This window comes from Anolis sagrei, chromosome X, assembly GCF_037176765.1.
Source record: "Anolis sagrei isolate rAnoSag1 chromosome X, rAnoSag1.mat, whole genome shotgun sequence".
NCBI classification, from domain to species: Eukaryota; Metazoa; Chordata; class Lepidosauria; order Squamata; family Dactyloidae; genus Anolis; species Anolis sagrei.
In genome coordinates this window covers 97,563,300-97,590,696 of record NC_090034.1, presented here as the reverse complement: position 1 = coordinate 97,590,696, position 27,397 = coordinate 97,563,300, and the positions used below count along the sequence as shown (strand labels likewise).

The 27,397-nt window shown below is 41.1% G+C and overlaps 1 protein-coding gene across 1 annotated transcript; it reads left to right on the top strand.

Moving 5' to 3' along the window:
* Positions 1 to 1,374: 1,374 nt before the first annotated feature.
* LOC137094911 (cytochrome P450 2G1-like) lies at positions 1,375 to 27,247 on the top strand. Its single transcript, XM_067460893.1, has 9 exons — positions 1,375 to 1,603; positions 9,592 to 9,754; positions 12,430 to 12,579; positions 13,900 to 14,060; positions 15,998 to 16,174; positions 17,507 to 17,648; positions 19,709 to 19,896; positions 21,055 to 21,196; positions 22,905 to 27,247. The coding sequence occupies exons 1-9, from the start codon at positions 1,424 to 1,426 to the stop codon at positions 23,084 to 23,086; spliced, it is 1,485 nt and encodes a 494-aa protein (XP_067316994.1). The 5' UTR covers positions 1,375 to 1,423; the 3' UTR covers positions 23,087 to 27,247.
* The last annotated feature ends 150 nt before the right edge of the window (positions 27,248 to 27,397 follow it).

The window sequence follows — 27,397 nt, the reverse complement described above, 5'->3', positions numbered from 1 at the left end:
CCCAATCTTACCTCCTTTTACTTCACGCCACCTCCAAACCCCACCCCGCCCCTTCCTGCCCTGTCAAAATCCAGGAAAGACAGGAAGGAAGGAAGGAAGAGAAAGGGAGATAAAGAAAAGGGGGAAGGAAGGAAAGTTAGAGAAAGAAGGAAGAAGAAAAGGAAAGAAAAGGAAAGATGGAAGGAAAGGAAAGAGAGACAGCAGAAGAGAAAGAAAAAGGGGGAAGGAAGGAAAGAGATAGAGAAGGAAGAAATAAGAGACAGAGGGAGGGAAAGAAAAAGGGGGAAGGAAAGAAGGAGAGAAGGAAAGAAAAAAGGGAATGAAGGAAGGAAAGAGGAAGTGAAGGAAGGGGGAAGATGTAGAGAAAGAGGGAGGGAAGGAAAGAAGGAAAGAGAGAAGGAAGAAAAGAGACCAGAAGAGAAAGAAAAAGGGGGGAGGAAAGAAGGAGAGAAGGAAAGAAAAAAGGGAATGAAGGAAGGAAAGAGGGAGTGAAAGAAGGGGGAAGATGTAGAGAAAGAGGGAGGGAAGGAAAGAAGGAAAGAGAGAAGGAAGAAAAGAGACCAGAAGAGAAAGAAAAAGGGGGAAGGAAAGAGATAGAGAAGGAAGAGGAGAAGGAAAGATGGGAGGGAAGGAAGGAAGGAGGGAAAGAAGGAGAGAAAGAGGGAAGGTTGGCCACAGCAACGCGTGGCGGGTAAAGGTTGCTATTTCTGATTATTATGATGCTATTATTCCTATGAGACCCTTTTAGGGGGAATGGGAGAGGTGTCAGGTCCCAGAGACAATGCATTGCATTATTGTTATGATGGTGGTGAAATAAAAGGAAATAAAAAGAGAAAGAAGGAAGCAAGCAGGGAGGGAAGAAAGGCAAAGGAAGAAAGGGGGAGGGAATGAAGGAAAGAGAAGGATGAAACCAAGAAGTGAAAGAAGGAAAGAAAGAAAGAGGTAGAGAAGGAAGGAAGGAGAGAAAGGGGGAGGAAAAGGGGGAAGGAATAGGTAGGTACCTCTCTTTCATAATAGTCCAGATATCTACCTCAACTTTGATAAGTTTTACTATAGGCCACAGCAACGCATGGCAGGGCACAGCTAGTGTTTTATAATTCTACTTCCATTTGGGTCCCTCACCCAATTCTTTCAATCTTCAACCCTTTCCTTTTCCCTCCACCTGGCTTATGATCCAAGCAAGCCAAAAACGTTCATTCATGGGAAGACCTAAGTGCCAACTCACAACTTCTCTGCTCCACATATTCACAATACTGATTAACCAGAAAAAAAGACATGAAATTGGCTCTAATTTTAGACATTACAGTCTTCATGTGCTTACCTTGCATGGTTATGCAAAGCAGAAGGTGGGGCTGAATCTAGTCAAAATTAATAAAAAGCAAGAGGGGATCCAAAGGGAGTTCAACGAGTGGCAAACACCATCATGGAACTATCTGAACCAGTCACCCTCTTTCTTGTCATCTGTCTATTTTGCATTGCCTTCTTATCATTTAAGAGAAAAATATCAAACAAGGGGAGGCTTCCCCCAGGACCCACTCCCCTGCCTCTGATTGGGAATTTCCTACAGATCAAGTCATCTGAAACCCTAAAATCTCTGGTGAAGGTGAGTGATTGCCTCTTGGAAAACAGCATTGGCATTTTGGCTATAAGGGCAAAGCTAAGGAGACTAGTCTCAAGATTCATTGAAGCTATCTCCTTACTCCTCTTCCTCTTCCATGTCTTCTCTTTAAAAAGTCTCAATGCAGGATTGGATTAATCATTAAACAAAATGGACCTGCTAGGGCATCATGGAACGGGGAGGGCACCACAGAAAATTTTTCATTTTGGGATTGAGCATTGACGATGTGGTGCTAAACAGCAACTGGTGCTGATGAATCAGATGCCATATCAAGGAGACCCCAAAGTAAAAAGTTTCCATTAGAAAAAGTATGAGGAAACATTTCAAATATTACTTTGAAAAATAACAATATATTTAATGTGTTGTAAAAGGTTTTCATGGCTGGAAACACTGGGTTGTTGTAGGTTTTTCAGGCTCACAACATAGGAGGATGCCTAGGTGAAATGTCAGGAGAGAATGCTTCTAGAACATGGCCATATAGCCCAAAAAACCTACAACAACCCAACATTATATTTTACAGTGTGTTACTATATTTTGTATTAGATATATATGAGGACAGGACAACAAAATCTAGTAAGGGCTTAAAGTTGCTAAAGATCTTAATTCAACTCTGCTTCAATTACATCTTGCTGTTCCCCCCAAGTAACCAAAAATACATCCCTACTCAAGCTTTCCTCCATCCAATGTTTTTCATCCATCTCCCCAATCCTTCGGTCTATTTATTGATAGTATGGACTGCATCCACCCTAATGGATCAGAGGAAGATAGTACAATGGTCCTTTTTAGCTAGATCATTTTGCATTGGCTTTGGAAATGTATAAAACTTTCTCACTTTTTTGAGCTCTTCGGTGGAGAGACTAATGTAATGTTCGCCCCACCAGCTCAATAGAGATCTTGAGCAATGATCAATCTATTTGCCCCCAAGGAACTTGGAAATTGATGCTTCTGTTCAATGTTTGATGTTTTGTCTTATGTCTGATATAACAGGCTGCGTTTTTAAATTTAATTTTAGTTGTTAAGTCGTAATTTGTGTTAACAACTAAAATGAAATAAAAATGTCGCCTGTTATATCAGACATAAGACATAATTTGTGTTATTTTTTTCTAGTGAGAGGTTGGAAAGATAAAACAAAATGGACACTGACTAATTGGTATAACTATATAGTTAATAAGCTAAATGTGGAAATAACAAATTGCAAATGGAATAATATAGATAAAATTGAAAAGGCTACAATAATTAAGAGGATGTGGGAAGCAGTTGGGAATTAGTTAGAAGATGTGGAGTAGAAAAATTAAGACTGAGACTGATATTTCAAATGTAACTTTTGTAGTTTGATGTATAAATTGCATGTACAAGGAGGGGAGGGTGGGAGTGGGGAAAAAACCAATAAAACAATTTTTTGAAAAATCATAATTTGTGTTTATATGTTGGGTTTCTAAATTTCGTTACTATGAATGTATTGTTGTTATATTCGGGCATTAAATGTTTGCCTGTTATGTTTCGAATCTGCACCGAGTCCCTCCAAGGAGATAGGGTGGAATATAAATAAACAAATTATTATTATTATTATTATTATTATTATTATTATTTTACTGACACAAAAACACAGTATGTCACAGCAAATGAGATCTATATGCTGGATTTCATATCACAAAATCACAAGTCGAACACTTCCCAAGCGTCTAGGACTTATTATTATTATTATTATTATTATTATTATTATAGAATTTTGTCTAGTTTTCTCCCATTATCTTAATTTTTTAGAATTTTTTTCTGCCCAGAAATACATGTTGATTTTTTGTATGAGAATTATGGAGCTTGGCAGGGGGGGAAAAAAGACAGGTTCCAAGCAGTTTTGCGTAATCTTTGTGTACCGTTGCTGTTTTCCACCCAAGAAAAGCGTAATCTTACGCAATGAAAATCCTACAATAATGGTTTCATTGTTCAAGATTGCTGGGTATTTTTCTGCAGGGTCTTAATTGTGTTCTACAAAATTATTAGATGTGAGGTCTGGGCGGGGTGTGTGAGTTTGTGCATATGTTTTGTATTGTTGTTGCATTCGAGTCATTTCCAGCTTATGGTGACCCTAAGGCAGTGGTTCTCAACCTGTGAGTCCCCATGTTTTTGCCTTCAACTCTCAGAAATCCTAACAGCTGGTAAACTGGCTGGGATTTCTGGGAATTGTAGACCAAAACACAGGTTGAGAACCACTGCCCTAAAGTAAGGCTATCTCAGGGTTTTCTTAGGTTGAGATGGGAGTTGTAATTTTCCAAGGTCCAAACCCTTCTCTTGGTGCATTTACAGTATGGAATGAATCTTTGGGAATTGGAAGGCCAACAAAGGCCATCCAGTTCAGCCCTCTTCAAATACACAATCAATCGGGTTTTCTTGGGTTTTCTTGGGTTGAGATTATGTGACTTACCCAAAGCCACCCAGAGAGTTTTCATGGCTGATTAGGGAATCAAACTCTGGTTTCTGAAATATTCATTTTCTCTACAAAAAGTGTGGAAGATAACAATTTTTTTGGCCATGCCCCACTTCCACATCTCTAAAATCCTGATGCCCCCTCCCCCAATGACATGTAATTCTTATTATTCAAAAAGTCTCATGCAATTTATTGATTAGTCCATCGGCTGTATCAAAACATCTAACAAACACATTAAACAAATACACATACAGCATACCACCCACATTACAACCAAAGTTAAAATAAACAAGCTGTTAACAAGGGGTCAAGATCCTGATCCAGATCAAATATCTGCATCACCCCTACAATTTACGCCAATTGCCTCCAAATATGCAGAAAGGGGGACTTTTTGTATATTATTTTAGTCTTCTGGCCAGCCATTAAAAATCCCAGTGTGTAATGTATTGTCAAAGGCTTTCAGGGCCAGAATCACTGTGTTGTTGTGAGTTTTCCGGACGGTATGGCCATGTTACAGAAGCATTCTCTCCTGACATTTTGCCTGCATCTATGCATTTATATATAGTTTATATATCCACAGATATATAAACTTCACTTGCCTAGTTTCCAACACACAACCTCGGAAATGCCTGCCATAGATGTGGGCGAAATGTCAGGAGAGAATGCTTCTGGAACATGGCCATACAGACTGGAAAACTCACAAAGTGTGTCTTTTATATAATGTATGGTTCGTAGTATTGATTTCTCTCTTTCTTGTACAAATTACAACTAAACTGTACATGTGTGATATCTTCTACCTCTGATGTTCCCCAGATACAAAATTGTTCATTATATGGAACTTGGTTAAAGCTTCCTTGTTTGACCCATTGTAGCCAGCTGTTCAAATCTAGTTCCAGTGAATACCCTCCTGAGATGTTTAGGCATTTCTGTCTTTAGATATTGGGCTGTTTGAAAAGTATGTTTAAATGACATAGCTATTTCAATGAGCTAGCTTTACTGAGGGCAGTAATATCTTTCTGAACGTCTATATCCAGTATTCCTTGGGCAACCATTTTTGTATCTAGTTCTTCTAGGAGATTTGGCTATAGAGTCGAAAGTCTACAACTCCTAATGTGTTTTGTCAATTGAACTAGCCAAGAGGTCTGATATTGATTTTAAGATTACCAAAACTGTGCCTGTTAAGAGCAAAACTGTGCTCTTACCAGTCACAGTGTTGGTAATCTGTCATTTGCCATGGCATTCAATTTCACTCAATAGCTGTTTGCCCTAAGTTTGGATAAACCATCAACTGTATATACTCCCAGTTCTGCTCTTACTGCAGCAGCTGGAGTCCTTTTTGTCCACTCCTAGGAACTCCTATTTACTCACATGGAGGAAGCCTAAAAGGCCATTGACTTGATCTAAACAAGCTTCCAAACAACATAGTATCATGAAAGAGAAAAATTAAAAAATGAATTTCTTTGAGTAGTCTGCATTGAATTCAGGCTAACTTAAGTGTCCAACTTCATTATGTGTGTTTGGTGATAATATCTGTGAATATCCTCTCCCCTGATGCTTATTTTCTTGTGGCTAATAATCTTTTTTTTCATACAAAATATTGATTTCCCTATTAAAGTAATACATGTGCTTTAGATTTTTTTTCACTGATTTCTTGCTACATTTATTTGTTTGTTTGTTTGTTTGTTTGCTGTATTTGTATACTGCCCTTCTCAACCCCGAAGTGTGAACTCTCTCATACCAGAAGCGACTTGCAGTTTCTCAAGTTGCTCCTGACACGGGGGAAAAAAAAACCCCCGAAGCAGACTCAGGGTGGTTCACATTCCTATACAGAACAAAATACATACATACACACACTCACACACACACACATATATAGTATAACTCACAATATTAAAAGCACACCAAGAGGAGTTTTTATTTCATGTCAAAAACATTGCATGTCAAAAACAAGTGTAAAACTGAAAAAATAAAAGGAGCACAAGCAGCTAAATAATTTAAAACCAAAAACAGACAACAGCAACCACATCGTCTATAGCTTTAAACAATTCTTCTTGTACATGAGGCAGAATTGTTTAAAGCCCAAGCATACAGATGCAGAGTTGTCTGTTCTGCTCCACAGTCACACAAGGTGGAGGATCCTTTTAGGTAGTGCCATTTTGCCAGGTTGTCTTTTTATCTGCCCACTCCACTTCTGAGTCTGTTCAGGGATTTCCAAGTTGCCCAATCTTGGTTTGCCCCTGGAGAAAGATCCTGGGGGGGGGGGGGGCATCCAGTTGGGATTTCCGGGTTGAGCTTCCCAGAAGGATACTCTTCCTGTTGCTCGGTGAATATTAAGAGGAGTGGTGGTTTTCATTAAGCTTTTCCTTGAATTAAGTCTACTGGGAGGCGGCTGATAGCTATACAGTGGGTGGCTTTCACAGTGCTCAACCTTATTTCTCCCACAGTTTGCAACAACTTCCCTTTGCATATCGGGGGGGGGGGGGGGCAATGGCAGCTAACCTATAGAGCAGTGTTGCTCAACCTTCCTAATGCCATGACCCCTTAATACACTTCCTCATGTTGTGGTGACCCCCAACCATAACATTATTTTTGTTGCTACTGTCATTTTGCTATTGGTATGAATCGTCATGTAAATAACTGATATGCAGGATGTATTTTCATTCACTGGACCAAATTTGGCACAAATACCCGATACCCCAAATTTGACTACTGGTGGTGTTGGAGAGGGTTGATATTGTCATTTGGAGTTGTAGTTCTAGAGTTTATAGTTCATCTACAATCAAAAAGCATTCTGAACTACACCAACGATAGAATTGAACCAGACTTGGCACACAGAACTCCCATGACCAACAGAAGTGTTTGGAGGGCATTGAGTTTTGGAGTTGTAGTTTACCTACATCCAGAAAGCACTGTGGACTCAAACAATGATGGATCTGGACCAAACTTGGCACAAATACTCAATATGCCGAAATGTGAACACTGGTGGAATAAGGGGAAATAGCTTGACATTTGGGAGTTGTAGTTGCTGGGATTTGTAGTGCACCTACAATCAGAGCATTCTGAACCCCACCAATGATTAAATTGAGCCAAACTTCCCACACAGACCCCCCATGACCAACAGAAAATACTGTGTTTTCTGATAATTTTTGGTGACCCCTCTGACACCCACTCGCAACCCCTCAAGGGTCCCGACCCCCAGGTTGAGAAACACTGCTATAGAGTCTATCAACAGATGTAGGTTTGAGACATCCTGTGATTATTCTGCATGTTTCGTTCAGTGCTATATTCACCTGCTTCACGTGGGCAGACTTATGCCAAATAGGGCAGGCATACTCAGCAGTTCAGTAAGACAAGGCCAGGGCGAATGCTCTTATTAATTTTGGGTCTGCACCCTATGCACTGCCAGTAAGTTTCTGCAGGATGTTTTTGCATGCAGCTACTTTGTGTTTGGTGTTCATACGGTGTTTCCTAAAAGTTGGTGTTTGATCTAAGGTAATACCAAGATATTTAGGATGGGAACAGTGTTCTAGCTCTTGGCCTTCCCAGGAAACTAACCCAAAAGCATTGTTTTACAATTGAGAGGAGTGGGGTGTTTGGAATGAAAATTGCCTCTCTATACTGGGCTCCTGCAATGTCTTGTTCAGTGGTTCTCAACCTGGGGTCCCCAGATGTTTTTGGCCTTCAACTCCCAGAAATCCTAACAGCTGGTAAACTGGCTGGGATTTCTGGGAGTTGTAGGCCAAAAACATCTGGGGACCCCAGGTTGAGAACCACTGGTCTAGTTGATTCTATGCACTCACCACTTTTCTCTATCAGTGGGGTTTCCCCCTCTCCATTGTCACCCTCTGACAGCTGTGTACATTCTGATTTTAATTTTTAAAATGTGTCTATCACAACATATATTTGTATACTGAAGATGAGGCCCCTAGAACCATAAAACGTGCAAAATAAATCAGTCAATAGTTAATTCTTGAATTGCCCCCCTTGAAATTCAATTTACACCATACCTGTAGTGTGTGTGTGTGTTGGGAACCAGGACTGTAGAAGATACTTGTCCTCACTTGCATGGGAAAAACATTCTAGGATTAGCATTCCTATCTGGGAGCACCTGGAAAATCCTTTCCAAGTTCAAAGTAATAAAAGCAAGGCAATTACAAGCATTACAAGAAGTAATTAGAGCTTGAGCCAAAGGTGAAGAAACATAACTATTACTTGCTTATTTTACTAAATTGTGCAAGGCTTATTCAGGTGACTCATATAGTCTAAGTATGGGATTACTAATTTTGAGCCAAAGGCACCATAATCAGATAACATAATCACATGTTATTTGTTAACTAACAGGTTTATATCCTGCCTTTCTCTTCCAAGAACATGATCCTCAAGTAGCTGCAGGTTATTCCTTTTGGAGATGCAGCAGATATTCTTACAGCATCTTTTTCCTCCGAAAGGACAAAATAGCTAGAGATGTATGAGGTGACTAATTGGGAAAAGTTTCTATGGCAGCATTTCTCAACCTGGGTGTCGGGACCCCTGGAGGGGGTTGTCAGAGGGGTCACCAAAGACCATCAAGAAACACAGAATTTTCTGTTGGTCATGGGAAGTTTGGCCCAATTCTATCGTTGGTGAGGTTCAGAATGCTCTTTGATTGCAGGTGAACTATAAATCCCAGCAACTACAACTCCTAGGTGTCAATGTCTATTTTCCCCAAACTCCTCCAGTGCTTACATTTGGGCATATTGAGTATCCATGCCAAGTTTGGTCCAGATCCATCATGGTTTGAATCCACAGTGCTTGCTGGATGTAGGTGAACTACAACTCCCAAACTCAAGGTCAGTGTCCACCAAATCCTCCCAGTATTTTCTGTTGGCCTTTGGAGTTCTGTGTGCCAAGTTTGGTTCAATTCCATCACTGGTGAAGTTCAGAATGCTCTTTGATTGTAGGTGAACTATAAATCCCAGCAACTACAACTCCCAAATGATAAAATCACCCACCCACCCACCCCCCTCAGCCCCACTAGTATTCAAATTTGGGTGTATCGGATATTCGTGCCAAATTTAGTCCAGTGAATGAAAATACATCCTGCATACCAGATGATATATGACAGTAGCAAAATTATAGTTATGAAGAAGCAACCAAAATAATTTTATGGTTAGGAGTCACCACAACATGAGGAGCTGTATTAAGGGGTCACAATATTAGGAAGGTTGAGAAACACTGCTCTATGGGGAAAGGATCAAACAATCAAAACAAAGATCCATGTATACTAAATTGGTGGAGTAGCTGCATATGAGAAGATCACAAGATGCATATGAGAAGATCACAAGAAAGCAATTGGCTGCTCTGTGTTGTCCACATATCATAATAACAAGTGCATTGCTTCTATGTCTTAAAACTCCAGTGTGGTCTTATCCTAAGAAGCATCTCAAATACTCCCTTGTTTCTTACCAATTGGAGTTCCTTTAATATCCTTTAATCCAGCAGACAGGCATCAAGCTATTCAAGAAAGTAAAAAAAGTAAAGCAAAAGAGTTTCTGCTTTTCCTATGCAGCTGAGTGAAAAATATGGACCTGTGTTCACTGTCTACTTTGGGATGCGGCCAGCTGTGATCTTATGTGGACATGATGCTGTGAAGGAGGCCCTGGTAGACAAGGCTGAAGAATTCAGTGGAAGGAAAACTAATCTTACCCTAGAAACAACGTTCCAAGGATATGGTGAGGACTATCTTCCAGGGCTGGGCGGTTTCATTCGTTAATTTCATAATTCGTTATTAATTTGATATTTTTTTGATAACGAAGCGATATTGAACCATTCAGGAGCAACTAAAAATCGAAACGAATTTTTCAATTCGTTTCGTAATTGTTTCGAAATCGTTTCGAAATCGTTTCGTTATTATTTCCACATGTCTGGTGCAAATTTTATAGTTGTTGTTTGTTTTATCAGTAAAAAAAAATATAATTATCACACCAACAGTCAACAACAGAGGGAGAGGGAAGCTTCAGAAGTTCCCCTGTCCCATTTGGAGGTTTTTTTAGCGTACTGCGCAGTCGCGTCCGCCATTAACGAATCGATTCGTAATTGTTTCGTAATTGTTTCGCAATTGTTTCGTAATTGTTTCGTAATTTCCGAAATTTCCGAAATTTCGTAAATTTCGAACTTTTTTAAAGAAAAAATTCGGAATTCTTTTAAAAATCGAAATGCAAAAACCCCCTAAAAACGAATCGAGTTTAGAAACAAATTTTTCCGTGGTTGCCCAGCCCTACTATCTTCATATCTTGAGATCATCTAGGTCAGTGTTTCTCAAACTGTGCTCCTCCAGGTGTTTTGGAATTGTGGGAGCTGAAGTCCAAAACATCTGGAGGAGCCCGGGTTGAGAATCTTTGATCTAGGTAGACTCTTCTTTCAGTTTCATCACTTTCACAGGAGCATTTAGTGGGAATGTGAGAAAGGGCCTTCTCTCACATATGTCCAGGCTCTGGAACTCCTTTTCTAGAAAGGTTGGAGTGGCATGTTCCTTGCTGCCTTTCTGAAACCAAATGAAGATCTCTCATTGGGCAATCCTTTGAGGGCTGATTCCTCAGAACCTTGGTAGCAGTCAAAGGCATTCACAAGATAATCTTGGAAATATCTTTAATGCCAGATTACTACACTACGGCAAAGTTACAACTAAAGAAAACGTGGACAAACATTCTATTCAATACCTCCCTAAAACCTCACCCCCTTAGCTCACTAAAAATTTTTCAGGCAGCCTCCAGTTCCAGTCTGAGCTGGTTCACATTATTAGCCTCATCTGAGGCTAGGGCCAAATTATCAGTCTCTTTCCCATGATGTTTTGCATTCAACTTGGGTGGAAGTCATAGCATGAGGATGCTCTGGTATCTCAGAACCTCATCAGCATCCTAGGACGCTCCCACGCCATCTTCAGGACGGAGCCACGTCAGACATCACACGATGTCATGGGACTTCCAGTAGAGGCTATGCCCCCAACTTGGATAGAAACGCCATTGGACGCTTCCCCCAGAACACAGGAGGCTTCCCATGTTGTGTTGGCTCCAATACAGCCAGCATGGGGCCTCTCCACAAGGGTGACACTTTTCCCATGTGATGGGGAAAGTGTCACCAAGAGAGACGTGTATGCGATGTGACTGATTCACCCCACTGCCCCTCTCTTTTGTTGCAGAGACTAAGCAAAGCGGGATGCTTCACCTGTCCTTTTTGACAAGGCCCTCAGAGACACCAGATCCATGACAAAATAATCAAATCCCATGGGACTCTGCAGTCAACTTCTGCCAGAGTCATGCTAGAAGACCTAAACATTCAAGGATCTAAAGATATAGCACAACTCTGTGGCCAATTTTCCATAGACATTGACCACAGAATCACACTGTAGGACCTTGAGCTTCCTAGAGAGGTGTCCTCTTGTGTAAAAAAAAATAGCAGTATTTTAATCCTATTTTTTCATGGTTCTTCACCATGGAATTTGGAGGGCTGATTGTATATTTTAGCCCCTTTTAATCTAACAATAGTTTTAAAAAGTTTTATGTGATATGAAATTTAGGTGGAACTGATTAACTTTCATAAGTCACTTTGTGTCCTGCATCATCATCATCACCATCATCATCTGCATCATCATTATCCCAACTTAGGCCGGATCAAAACAGACCTTTTTCCCAGAAGCATTCACGTTAAAAAAAAACATGGATGTTTCTGGGCTGGAGAAACATGGATGTTTCTCCAGCTTAACTACTCCAGTAGTTAAGCTGGAGTGCAAGCTTTCTGGGATGGGTGTCCAGACGTTCTCTGGACTAGCCCTAGAGAATGTCTGGAGGCCCTCCCCCCTTCCTCCAAGCTCCCAGACCCCTTAGAAAAGTAATAAAACTTACCCATCCTCCATTACAAGTCTTTGCCGGCTCTCCCAGCATGTAGAAATGACGCACCAGAAGAGCGGGAGGAACAACCCCCCCCCCCCCACACACACACACACACACTGCTCTCCTGGCATGTCATTTCTACACACCAGGAGAGCCGTCCGAGGCTTGTAATGGGTCCAGGGCCTTTGGGGGAGGGGGTTGTATTCCCTTATTTAGCCCAGTAAACTGTAGGAATGGTGTCTGGACTGTAATCCAGACACCAGAAATAGTGGATTTATCCCATGCCTTCCAAGAAGGCACGGAATAAATCCACTATCTAATTAATTAATTCGCTACAAACCAGGGTTTTCCCAATAAATTTGGGACTGTCCAGAACATTGTCTGGACAGCCCTTCCTTTATTGTGGTAGATACCACAATAAAGGTCCTGTCTGGATGGGCCCTAAGTCTTATGATAATAGTCCGTATACTTTCTGCTCTTTCCTGGCTGTCATGCCATTCTTGTCTTGATTCCTTCAGGGGAAGCATTTTCCAATGGGGAGCGTTGGAAGAAATTGCGTCGGTTCACTCTCTGTGTCCTGAGAGACTTTGGAATGGGAAAAAGATCCATCGAAGAGCGAATCCAAGAGGAAGCCCAGTTCTTGCTAGAAGATTTTAGGAAAACCAAGGGTGAGTAAATGAAGTAGTTAAGCTGGAGTTGTTTTGCATCTCTACAGTGAAAGAGCCCTAAAGACAAGACAGCTCAGGGGTCCAAATGGCTATGATAACTTTGGGACTCAAGAAAGATAAAAGAAAACTAGGATGCAATGGAGATTTGTGGCATATTGACCCAACATGGGACGGAGGTGGAAAGAGTGAAGAGAATAGATAGGGAACATGAATAAAATGAGAAACATTTTCTCATTTTGAACTTAGTGAGAAAATACAGAGGAGGTATATCATTTCTGCTATCCCAAAAAGCAATCACCTGTGTAATGCAGACAATAGATGAGAGTCTGTACTTTAGATGATGGATTAAAGTGGGCGTATTTGCCCATTATTCCACATTTTTTTCATGTATTGTGAGGCATCTTCTAAGCCAGCTTTTCCTTATTCTGATGCTTGCTCTCCAGATGTGTTGGACTACATATACCACAATATCCAGTTACATTGTGGGAACAAGTTTGAATGAGGATGTTCTAGTCTGCAGCACCCCAAGCGCATAAACCAGCATTTTTAAACCTGTGGGTCATGATGGGGTGTCAGAGGGGTCACCAAACACCATCAGAAGACACAGTATTTTATGTTGGTCATGAGGGGGGGGGGGGGGAGTTGGGCCCAATTCTATTGTTGGTAGAGTTCAGAATGCTCTTTGTTTGAAGGTGAACTATAAATCCCAGCAACAACAACTCCCAAATGTCAAGGTCTATTTTCTCTAAACTCCACCAATGTTCACATTTGAGCATATTGAGTATTTGTGTCAAGTTTGGTCCAGATCTATCATTGTTTGAGTCCACAGTGCTCTCTAGTTGTAGGTGAACTACAACTCCCAAACTGCCCACCAAACCATTCCAGTATTTTCTGTTGGTTATGGGAGTTGTGCGTACCAATTTTGGTTCAATTCCATCGTTGGTGGAGTTCAGAATGCTCTTTGAATGTAGGTGAACTATAAATCCCAGCAACTACAACTCCCAAATGACAAAATCAATCCCCCATCCCCACCAGTATTCAAATTTGGGCATATGAGTATTTGTGCCAAATTTGGTCCAGTGAATGAAAATACATCCTGCATATCAGATATTTACATTATGATTCATAACAGTAGCAAAATTACTGTTATGAAGTAGCAATGAAAATAATTTTATGGTTGGGGGTCACCACAACATGAGGAACTCTATTAAGGGGTCATGGGATTAGAAAGGTTGAGATCCACTGACTTAAACCAAGGTGTGCTCTCAACACCTTGAGTGGAGGGATTTCTCACCCTGTTTATCTCCTCTTGTGTTTCAGAGAAGCCCTTTGATGTCACCTTTTTCCTCAGTCGGGCTGTCTCCAATGTTATTTGCTCGATCGTCTTTGGTAATCGCTTTGACTATGAAGACAAGGATTTCCAAACCCTTGTGGAGATTGTGAACAGCAGCTTTCGAGAAATAAGCACAGCTCAGGCGCAGGTACCCCAAATTCCCCTTCTTCTGCCAAATAGAAAATGGTGATCTGCTAGTAGGAATCTATTGTCTGGGGAATGGCTTTCCTTTGCAGAAATCTTGTACTAAAATGGATATTAAGGATAACAGACCTAACCTTGACTTGACATATAAAGACACAGCTCTAGATAGGTAGTGAGTGCTCTTCTAATAGCTACAAGCTTGCATCACGTTCTTAAGAATCCAAGAGTGCACCTAGCCACCTACACTCTAGAATCAATGCAGTTTCACACCACTTTGGAGACACAACTCAGTGCTATGTAATCATCAGAAATTATACATCTAAGTGCTCTTCCTGTTCCTTCGAGCATTCCTTCACCCAACTTCTTATTTTCTTTACATTTCCACCTACTGCTTCTCCTCTTTTCCCTTTTGGAAACATTCTCTTTCACACACTAAATCTCCATAGTGTTCAGCTCCAATTTCTCTTATTTGCAGCTCACAATAACACTAGTATCAAAACCTCCAGGATTTCATTCAACATTCCCATTTCCTTTTTGGCTTCACATATTTCTGTAATGCATATATTTACTGTTAGCCTTCATATCCATGGAATCACTACCCATGGATCCAGCCAGCTACATTCTGAAAATAATAATAATAATAATAATAATAATAATAATTCCACTAGCCTTTTTATAGAGGTGACACTATTTTACTACACCACTGTATATGAAGGGTCGAGCATTCACAGATTTTGGTAATCACAGGGGTCCTAGAACCAAACCCCATTTGTCTCCATGTCTCACCAGAAAAGTTTGTTTGTTTATTTATTGATTTACTATATTATATCCCGCTCTTCTTAACCCCGAAGGGAACTCAGAGCGACCTTACAATCAGTAGCAATTTGATGCCGTCAACAAATAACAGAGAATAAACATGTACATTAAAACAAATTAAAAACAATACAGTATTTCCTCACTTATCACGGGGTTACATTCCAGGACCACCTGCAAAAAGTGAAAATCCGCAAAGTAGAGACACTATATATGCATATCCCATTTCGAGGGTGAAGCAGAAGTGAGGAGAGATTTACAGGCACCACACACCTTTTTATTTTTTGCTAGCTATCTCTGCTTTGCTTTGAAATCTCTCTTGACTGGCTGCCTCTCTCCCGAGGGGAAGGGTGAGACCCCCTTCCACACTCCATTATTGTCAGAAGGCGGGATTGGAACGCCACTCTGGGAAGCAAAAACCCACAAAACAGCGAGTCTGCAAAAAGCAAACTGGGAAGTAGCGAAGGAACACTGTACAACATTACACACAATTTCAAAATCCCATAATCTGAGGACATAGTAAAAGGCCGTTCCGTTCGTTATTGCACATAAGTCTGCTTTACTTATTGTACACACTATTGGCCAAAAGCTGGTTCCAGAACCATGTTTTTACTTGCTTCCTGAAGGTCAGGAGGGAGGGGGGGGGTTACCTGATTTCACTGGGGAGGGATTGAGAAGGCCCTGTCCTTCATCCCCACCAACCACACTGCAAAGGAGGTGGGACCGAGAGCAGGACTTCCCCATGAACCATCTTAATTTCCAAGATGGTTCATAGAGGGAGATACATTCGGACAGATAACCTGGGCTGGAACAATTTAGGACTTTATTGACTTGTTCAAGGATCTCTGCTGTCAGGGATCCCTTGACCACTCTCTATTCTTATGCCAAAGTTGCATTCTCTGTCAAAAGTAGTCACCTGCAATACTTATGCATTAGACTATTCACCCAGATATTAGACCTGCAAGGTTGTATGTGTAAGTGAAGTCTACACTGAAGAATAATGCAGTCTTTGTTGCCCACTTGCCACCATCTCCAGAAATCCTCCTCCGGCAAATAAAAACAAAGCTATGCGTATCCCAGAGGATTGTTGCAGGTCACTTGGTTGACATTACTTTTTTCTCCTTGCAGTTCTACGACCTTTATGACAGCTTTATGAAGTACTTCCCAGGGCCCCAGACCAGGAACTATAAGCTTCTGAAAGTCATTAGACTCTTTATTTGCAAGAGAACAACGCAGAACCAAGAGACTTTGGACCTCAACGTTCCCCGGGACTTCATTGACAGCTTCCTCATCCAGATGGAAAAGGTACCATAAACACATAGTCCTGGGGAAAATGAGTAGAACCAATGTATTAATTCAAAATTACTGGGAGCTGCACTATGTAGATCTGTCAACATTGGTGCTGAATGTTTTCTGAATGATCAAGAGCAATGTTTTCAAATTTAGTAACCAGCCTGAGTATTGTTAAGACTGCACCATTAGTTTCAGTCTATTGGGGGGAGGAACCATATGATTTTTCAGTTTCCCATCAACTTAGCTAGATTATCTGAGATGTATAGGTGGATCTTGACTTTTATTGAGTTCGCACCTTCTTCCCTCCCTGTCCTTCCACTTTTGTCCTCCCTGGTCTGGCTACTGTGATTAATTTGAAATGCTGATAGGGCTATGCTGATTGAATCTGTGGTACCAGTGGTGGAAACTGTTGCCCAGCACCCCACATCACTCGCATTGTCGCTTTCCCCATCACACAGAAACACTCGCTGGAACACCTCAGCAAGCAAGAGTCCAAAAGTGGCAGGCTAAAACCCAGAACTTCAATCAGTGGCTGATACCAAATAAAAGACTCCCTCCTGGGCACACAGAAAACTGGGCAACTTGGAAGGTGCTGAACAGACTGCGCTCTGGCACCACGAGATGCAGAGCCAACCTTAAGAAATGGGGCTACAAAGTGGAGTCCATGACATGCGAGTGTGGAAGAAGAGCAAACCACATGCACAATGGAGGATCTTCTTATAGCAACACCAGGGGCACTCCAAGTGGCCAGCTACTGGTCAAAGGACATTTAATAGAATGCCAAGTTTGCAAACTTTGTATGTGTGTGTGTGTTTTAAATACAATACAACTGTTTGGTTCGCTCCTGACACAATAAATAAATACCTCATCTCTCACAGATATCACATTGCTAAGTATTCAAAGGGGGAGGAGATAGTGGCATGCAGGAAGAGTAAGACAAAGCCCCTTCTGAGATAGGCATACATGGAAATGTGGGAAAGGAATCCCTCACTCTAATTCTATCTAGGCTAACTACTCATTGAAGGATGGAGACTTGTGCAGTCAGGGATGAAACCCAACAATGGAACTTGAGACTCGCCTGTACGTAGGAAATTTCATCCAACTACACAAAGTTTTGCAAAATGCAGGCATTTAGCAGACTACTTCATCAGATTACATTGACCCATTAAAGATATATTTCCCCTAGTTTGTGTTCAGCTGCAACTGAAATACAACAGGGATGAAGTGACAATGCAACCAAATCCTTGTTTCTGGTAACTCTCTGAATACGACAGCCTTTCCCATCCTGACAGCCCAACCGGCCTTCCTGAAATGTTCTGATGTTTTGTTCTTTTCTACTTTCAGGAAAAGTACAATCCCTCCACTGAATTTTATTTGAGAAACTTGGAGTGTACTGTCCTGAACCTATTCCTTGCTGGGACAGAAACAGTCAGCTCCACCCTGAGATATGGGTTTCTGCTTCTGTTGAAATATCCTGAGGTGCAAGGTAGGAAAGGGTTAACGTTGCATAGATTTTCAAATGCTCTAGATGCAGCCATGATGGCTTTATTTTGTATAGGTTTATCTTTTGGAAACAAATCAGTGATTGGATGATGATGATGATGACTATTATTATTATTATTATTATTAATATTATATACCGCTCTATCTCCCCTAGGGGACTCAGGGCAGTTTCCAAAGAGCAAACCACCAACATACAGAATACGCAAAACATAAGCATAGAATTGTCACAACGATACAAATACATTAAAAACCAATCCCACCCAATTCTTCATGCAAAAATTACTCTTAGGGAAAGAATGTCAAAAATGGGTCTAGGTAAATTAAAAGACTTGGATTGAGACTAGTGTAAAAACAGGACATAAGGGAGATTGGATAATATTCAATCTTTCTGTTTGAGCATATATATGGAAACCTTTAAATCACCTTTAAATCAGATGAGATTTTAGATAAATGGCTATGTTGAAGGTATGATTAATAAAATCAGGCAACTGAGTTGAGAATAACGTTTTGGTAAGAAGAGTGGAAAGGAAGTAGTTTGTAAATGTCTATATCCTGGGGAAAATGCGGGAGGGTGGAGGAGATAGAATCATAAGAGCCATTCAGTCCAACCCCATTCTGCCAAGAAGCAAGAAAATCGCATTCAAACCACCCCCGACAGATGGCCATCCAGCCTCTGTTTAAAAGCCTCCAAAGACTAAGGTTTAATGACTTAGATGAAGGGCTAGAAGGCATGATCATCAAGTTTGCAGACGACACCAAATTGGGAGGGATAGCCAATACTCCAGAAGACAGGAGCAGAATTCAAAACGATCTTGACAGATTAGAGAGATGGGCCAAAACTAACAAAATGAAGTTCAACAGTAACAAATGCAAGATACTCCACTTTGGCAGAAAAAATGAAATGCAAAAATACAGAATGGGTGACGCCTGGCTCGAGAGCAGTACGTGTGAAAAAGATCTTGGAGTCCTCGTGGACAACAAGTTAAACATGAGCCAACAATGTGATGTGGCGGCAAAAAAAGCCAATGGGATTTTGGCCTGCATCAATAGGAGCATAGTGTCTAGATCTAAGGAAGTAATGCTACCCCTCTATTCTGCCTTGGTTAGACCACATCTGGAATACTGTGTCCAATTCTGGGCACCACAATTCAAGAGAGATATTGACAAGCTGGAATGTGTCCAGAGGAGGGCGACTAAAATGATCAAGGGTCTGGAGAACAAGCCCTATGAGGAGCGGCTTAGGGAACTGGACATGTTTAGCCTGAAGAAGAGAAGGCTGAGAGGAGATATGATAGCCATGTATAAATATGTGAGAGGAAGCCACAGGGAGGAGGGAACAAGCTTGTTTTCTGCTTCCTTGGAGACTAGGACACGGAACAATGGCTTCAAACTACAAGAGAGGATATTCCATCTGAACATTAGGAAGAACTTGCTGACTGTGAGAGCCGTTCAGCAGTGGAACTCTCTGCCCTGGAGTGTGGTGGAGGCTCCTTCTTTGGAAGCTTTTAAGCAGAGGCTGGATGGCCATTTGTCAGGGGTGGTTTGAATGCAATATTCCTGCTTCTTGGCAGGGGGTTGGACTGGATGGCCCAGGAGGTTTCTTCCAACTCTTTGATTCTATGATTCTAAGAAGGAGCCTCTACTACACTCTGAAGCAGAGAGTTCTACTGCTGAACAGCTCTCACAGTTAGGAAGTTCTTCCTCATGTTCAGGTGGAATCTCCTTTCCTGTAGTTCCGCATCCTAGTCTCCAGGGCAGCGGAAAGGAAGTTTGCTCCCTCCTCCCTATGACTTCCCCTCACATATGTATACATGGCTATCATGTCTCCTCTCAGCCTTCTCTTCTTCAGGCTAAACATTCCCAGCTCTTTAAGCCACTCCTCTTAGGACTTGTTCTCCAGACCCTTGATCACTTCAGTCGCCCTTTTCTGGACATAAAAGCAAGATGTTAAATTATGTTTTATTGCTATCCTGTGAAATTACAGATATTGTGAAAATTACATTAACATGCTTTGGGAAATAATTCCATTAATATGTTCAACAGCGAAAGTGCATGAGGAAATTGACCGAGTGATTGGACCGAATTGCATCCCAAACATGGCAGACCGCAACCGGATGCCATACACGGATGCTGTCATCCATGAAGTGCAGAGATGCTCTGATCTCATCCCTATGAACCTGATCCACGTGGTCACCCGTGACACTGAATTCAGAGGATACCTCATCCCTAAGGTAGAGATGGCAGTGAGAACGAGAAGGATGAAGCGGGGGGGTGGGATGCACACTTTTGGAACAGTGAGCAGTTTTAATAGGACATTATAGTGTTTGGTGGGAGGGGGGGATGTCAGTGACCTGCAGGCATTATCCCTCAATGAAATATTTCTTCATGCAGCCCATAAATTTTATGAGCTGTTCCTCGTTGCTGGACATTGTGGTATACACAGAGCTGTCTTCCAACCCTTGGGCTTGACCTGCACTTGGACCCCCCTTCATCCCTTCCTGCACTGAGTACTTGGCCCTCAGATGACCCCTCTATGTGGACCTGGGGATGTGTGGCTGTGATCTGTTCAAAGTCTTAAGTGTCATTTGACTGTTTACTAGACCTGATGGAGATAGCCAGACACAACTTAAACAAACCTGCAAGTGGAATAATACATCAGCCCTTAAGTCAAGTCTCAAGAGACTTTTAAAAAAATCATTTTGGATATCTTCATCCAAAGCAACCCAAAGAAGAGAATTAAGCTGAGGTGATTGGCCAACCTACAAAGAGATCCTGAAAAAGCAGGATGAGAGAAGCAAATTTCAGGGTTATTTTTGTTTTGTTTTTCAGAAAATGAGTGGTTTTGGAACATATTTTACAGATTGTAGGTTTACCAATCAAGTATTATTATGTTTCAGATAGAATTTACTTTAAGGATAATAATACAACCTAGTGATCTAGTATTATGAACCTCAGTCAGAGCATTCGTAGGTAAATATCCAAGTAAATAATGTTTCAATTTTTAAAAACCTTTTGTGACATCATAATCAAAACTAGGGCGAGTTATGAAACCATAAGTTCTAGACCAGCTTGGTTGTAAGAAATCATTGAACAGATTGCAGATTCGTGAATCATAAGAATGACATTTCATAGGTCACTTAGCCTGTTGGGTCATATTCGTACAGTTCAACATCACCTCAACCTCTGAAATCAGGAAAAATCAATAACACGCTGCATCAAATAGCAATAATCGTAAGAGTTCTGGTATGTTTACATGTCTGCTTAAATGGAGATCACAGACTGCCAACAATTGGAAGAGCATCTGAGACCTTCTGCTCTGAAACCTAATAGCGTTTTTCCTGAGTCATTGCAGTTCTAATCTCAATACTTTTTTTTCTCTTCTGCCCCAGGGAACAGAGGTCCACCCGTTGCTGAGCACAGTTCTGCATGACCCCACTAAGTTTAAAACCCCCCATGTTTTCAACCCAGAGCACTTCTTGGATGAGAATGGGTGCTTCAAGAAGAACGATGCCTTTATTCCATTCTCCTCAGGTATAGCTTTCCTAAGCAAAGGGTGGGTGGTATCCTACCTCTGAACCTAAGTTCTGAATAACCAATCACTGTTGTGATTGGGTTGTTGTACGTTTTTCGGGCTGTACAGCCATGTTCCAGAACCACTGTTGTGATTCTCAGGGTATACAGGAATAGTATGTGCAAACTGAGAAATTATGTCACACAAGGCCACTGACAACTGTTTCCTACCCACCCTTCTTGAACTGAGAATATAACACAGAAGAATACCGCTATCAATGCACACAATCTCACAGATGGTAATCCTGAAAACCTGTATGTTCAGTATCCATCTCCCACTAACATTGGGAGTGTTGCTACCATGTTGCTACCATCATTAGAAGCCCTTCATAGACCATCTCCTCCTCTATCAACTGGTCCAATCTGCTCTGAAAGTTATCTTAGGTAATGGCCATCACAGTATCTAGAGCAGTGGTTCCCAACCTTTTTCTGACCAGGATCCACTTGACCAGGGACCACTCTTAAACATTAGTACTAAAAGGTTTACAAATCAGTTTTTGGTCAACTTAGATTCAGTTTGGTTATTTGGGGTGCTGATTCAGAAAACTGCATTGGATAGACCACGTCTACTCTAGTTTCTGAAACAGAACATATCCCATCCAGTAGTCGCCATCTGCTTGCCCACAGAAAACCATATTTAGTATTCTAGAGCTAATGTAGTAGTAGTAATGTTTTGTGGGTAGTCAGCCTCTCCCCTCCCAAGATCTTCATTGCCTCAGCGCTATAAAGAGGGTTTCAGGATACCAGTCACTCTCGTTGCAGTGTGGTTTTGAGGCTACAGTACTAATGATGAGGCCACAGACCATATTTTTGTTCTTGCGGACCACTGTTGTTCCACAGACCACAGGTTGGGATCCACTAATCTAGAGGAAACAAAATTAATAACATACAAACATGAAAAGGGGGAAATCTCCAAATCTCTATTTCATTAGATGACTTCCAAATACCAATATTATGATAGAAGGAGGAAATGTCTTCTGTCCACTTTCTAGACAAGTTTCAGTCAAGTGCCTGCATGGTTGTTTTGTTTTATGTGTGAATAATTATCTTGCCATCTGCAGAATCATAGCTCGGACTGGTTACTATCTCACTTATTAGATACCAATGGGATTTCTTTCCATGAAATTTTATTCTTCTACAAAAAAAAGAATGAAAAGGTGGGGTTTGGAACCAGTGTATGGACGGATTAAAAATGGGAGACAGTGTCTGGGTGCCCCCTAAGATTCCATGACATCAAGCAAATGTAATATCTATATAAATAAAAATGTAATGTTTGTTTGTGGGATTAACATAGCTCAAAAACCACAGGATGAATTGACACCAAATTTGGACACAATATACCTCTCAGGCCAACAAGTCACCATCACTCATAAAAACACTGAAAACACAGCAGAAGAGAGCCAAAAAGCCAAAAATAGAGAGCCAAAAAAGCCAAAAAAACAAAAAAAAACATTATAGCACATGCACAAAACCATACACATCTACACAAATACAGTATATACACACACAAATACATATATACAGGCTTGGCCACAGCAACGCATGGCAGGGAACGTCTAGTGTACAATAAATACTGTCTACAGTCACTTCCCAGGAGATGTCCATATAAAAATCTCTTCTTGCCTGTCCTTCCCTGTTGATGATTCTGTTGGTTTGTTTGCTGTTTCAGGGAAACGGGTATGCTTGGGTGAAACCTTGGCCCGTATGGAGCTTTTCATCTTCTTCACCACTATCCTGCAGAGCTTCCGCCTGAAGTCCATTATCCCCCCTGAGGACATTGACATCACTCCCAGGGAGAATGGCTTTGCCAAAATCCCACCCCTCTACCAGTTGTCCATCATCCCACGCTGAGGGGAAGAAACAGAAGAAAACCAAACCCAGAATACGTATATCCTCTTGCAACAACAGCAGCAGCAACAACAACATCAACAACAACTGTATTTCTTACTTGCCTCTCCTAGTGGCTCTAGGCAGGTTACAACATACAAAAACACATAATCATAATATAAAATACACATATTAAAACCTATTCCTACAAAATACATATATTAAAATACATAAAATACAGAGTAAAAAATGTAAGTTTAAAATTCATAGTTAAAATTGGCTGAGTATGGCTTATATTTGCTTCCCAGTTGTTTAGAATGCATGTATGTTGTCCCCTAATTTTCTGTTACGGGTCGGGCTATGATTTTCTCTCCTTTGAAATTGCTTTTGCCATTTCACCCCAAACCTGGCCTATTTAGACTTGGATGCCCATTGGATGCCCTGGTAGGAAAGTAGGAGAGTTATCAGCATTCTTAGCATTCCATTGCCAACCTGTTGCAGCTTTTCCTATGTCCTCCTTCATCTAGAGAATTCAATATCTCTTGAACTTTATCTCTGCCTAGATTATAGAGGGAAACATGCAGATAGCAAGATTCTGTTTCACAACAACTCCCTAAAGCTCTAGTCAGCATATCTATGTATGATATATGCTGGGAAATACAGTCCATCAATATTTGTAGGGCGTGATCTGTCTGTTGGTCTTGTTTGTGTATATCAGTGATTCCCAACCTTTTTTTGACCAGGGACCACTCTCCAATGTTAGTACCAAAAGGGTTACAAATCTATTTTTGGTCAACTTTGTAAGTAAGTACCTTTTATTGATTAGCCCATTAGCCGTATCAAAAACATTTGACAAACACATACACATACAGTACAACATAAATTTAAATAGACAAGCTGTTAAAAAGGTTCCAATCCAGATCAAATATCTGCATCACTCCCTACAGTTTGCCCCAATCCACTCTAAATATTCAGTTCTTAGCTGTGCTGCTTTAAATAGGAAAAGGGCCATTCTGTACTTTATTTTAGCATTATGGCCGGCCAATAAAAATGTAGTTTTAATATACGGATTCCAATGTGTGCGTTTCAATAATGTATGGCCCAAGGGATTGGTTTCTCTCTTTCTTATACAAGTTACAACTAAACAATACATATGTGATATCTTCTACCTCTGTTTTTGGTCAACTTTAGATTAGAATATGCTGATTCAGAAAAATTGCATTGGATACACCACATCAGCTCTAGTTTCTGATGCAGAACATATGCCATCCAGTATTCACCATCTGCTCACCCAAATAAAACCATATTTAATAATCTAGAGCTGATGTAGTCTATCCAATGCAATTTTTTGAATGAGCATCCCAAATAACCCAAGGAACAGATGTAAAAATGAAGATATCAAGACGCTCCCACTTCCAGGGGTCACATTGAACACCTCCCCTCAGGAGGAGGGAGGAGCAAGTCAGAATTTCTCCTCCCGACATCCCTGTTGCTTCAGCACTACAAGAAGGTTTTGTGAGCCCAGTCTCTCTTATGGCAAAGGTGTAGTAACGTTGAGGCTGCGGACCATATTTTACCTCTTGGGGACCACTGGTTGTCCATGGACCACAGGTTGGGAACCACTGATGTATATGCTATTCTCTGTTTTGATGGATGGATGGATGGATAGATAGGCAGATAGATAGGCAGATAGATAGGCAGATAGATAGGCAGATAGATAGATAGATAGATAGATAGATAGATAGATAGATAGATAGAGATAGATAGATAGAGTAAGCGAGCTAAGGACCATATTTTACTTCTTGGGGACCACTGGTGGTCCATGGACCACAGGTTGGGAACCACTAATGTATATGCTATTCTCTGTTTTGATAGATGGATGGATAGATAGATAGATAGATAGATAGATAGATAGGCAGATAGGCAGATAGATAGGCAGAGATAGATAGATAGATAGATAGATAGATAGATAGAGCGAGCAAGCAAGCTAAGGTAGCATTCAGTTTATAACACACATTCACATTTGCTTTTTGACTTGTGTTTTATTAATGAGTCATCCATCATTTCATCAGCTCAGATTGCACCCTATCTCCGGTCATTTTCAAAGAGTAGGCGAAATGTAAGCAAATACTATGGCATATGCCCTAAAGCAAAATGCAATCAGGATGATGCATGCACTTGGATAGATGCCATGAAATAAAGTTGAGCAGTGGATTACTTTCAAAATTAGCCATACTTAGAGTCCATTGAAACTACTAGGATTTTAAATAAGAAAGGACTCAGCCAAAGGTGCTGCTCAAAGCCAAAAGCTGTTTCCTGATGATAGAGGCCAATGTGTTCATTTTTTTTTTATAGCTAGACATAACAATAATAATAAAACTTCTATTTATACCCCACCGCCACCTCCCCAAGGGGACTTGGGCAGCTTTCATGAGGCCAAGCCCAACAATTACAACAAGCAAATATACAACATAAAAATACAGCAATAATATGTAATGAAAATAATAATACAAAAAACAATGCAAGGTAAACACACAATGCAGTATAAAATCACAATAATTGGACACAATGGGCAGGGCCAGTTGCAAAGATTAAAAGGTTTAAAAACACTGGGTGTGAGGAGCAATGTAATGTATCTGGGCGGAGGTTCAGGTGGGACAAAGCAATGGGATTGAATTGTACTAGAGAGTGAAATAATGTGCATCCGAGGGCCTTTTATGCAAGGTTTAGTCAAGGTTATTGTTCATTCATTTAAGGCACACTGGAAAGCCAAGTTTTTAAGCTCTTCCTGAAGACTGCCAGGGTGGGGGCTTGCCTAATTTATCCCGGGAGCAAATTCCAGAGCCGAGGGGCCACCAGAGAGAAGTCCCTCTCCCTCTTCCCCACAAGTTGCGCTTGCGACGGGGGCGGGGGCGAGAGAAGGGCCTCTCCAGAAGAGCGAAGAGCTCATGTAGGTTCGTAGGAAAGGCTCGTGTAGGTTCAATGCAGCATTGAATGTTGCCATAATCTGTAAGCCGCTCTGAGTCCCCTTCGGGGTTGAGGAGAGTGGGGTATAAATACAGTAAAAAAATAAATAGGAGGAAATGCGGTCGCGGAGGTAGGTGGGTTCCAAACCATTCAGGGCTTTGTAGGTAAGAACCTGCACCTTGAATTGGGACTGGAAAATAAACAGCAGCCAATGGAGCTCCTTAAACAGGGGGTAGACCGCTCACTGTAATTCACTCCAGTTAGGAGTCTGGCTGCCGATCATTGGACCAATTGAAGTTTCCAGGCCATCTTCAAGGGTAGCCCCACATAGAGTGCACTGCAATAGTCTAGTCTAGAGGTAACATAGGTGTGGACCACCGTGGCCAAGTCAGACTTCAGGAGGTATGGTCACAGCTGGTGCACAAGCTTTAATTGTGCAAAGGCCCTCCCAGCCACTGTCAACACCTGAGCATCAAGCGTTAGCGCTGAGTCTAGCAGGACCCCCAAGCTGCTAAGCATAAGGAGTCACTTCCAGAGTCCCTTCAGATGCCTGCTGTTGCAATGTCATGTTGAGGGGCTGTGCTGCTTAAGGGTGGGTTGGGGTTAGGGTTAGAAAAGCATAGCGATAAAAATGTAGCTTCATAATTTAACCTGTTAAACTCGGTTTAGAGAACTGATAAATAATAAGCATCAGGTCAGAAGGAAGAATAGAACAACAATGTAATAGGAAGGAAGAATGGAATTATATATGAATGTCTTCAACTCAAGGGACGGGAAGTCACTAAATTGGGAGGAGTAGGAGGAGGGGAGAGTATAACCAAATACAAATATTGTATAGGTGTTAGGAAGTATTGTATTTGTTCATGCATATATAAGGCAAAGGTAAAGGTTTCCCCTTGACATTAAGTCTAGTTGTGTCCAACTCTGAGGGGTGGCGTTCATCTCCATTTCTAAGCCAAAGAGCTGACGTTGTCCATAGAGACCTCCAGGGTCATGTAGCCAGCATGACTGCATATATACATGTATATAAATTTGTTTCACCGTTTTTATGAATATGTAAATTGAAACTAAATATATATATTAATCCCAAAAATGTAGCTATTGTGACATATGTACTTCTCCTGATGTAATATCTCTGCTATTCTTTTCAACATGTATGGCGATTCTGTATTGTACCAACATTCCTGGGTGTGCTTGTCTTTGAAATAAACACTATGACCAAACAATATCTTATAAAGGCTTGGGCCTTCATTTTAGTAAGGGCATAAACAAATAGTAATAGATTCAAGGACAGGCCGCAACAATGATAAGAGGCCCAGAGAACAAACCAATGAGAAAAGGTTGAAGGTCCTGGGCATGTTCAAGCTG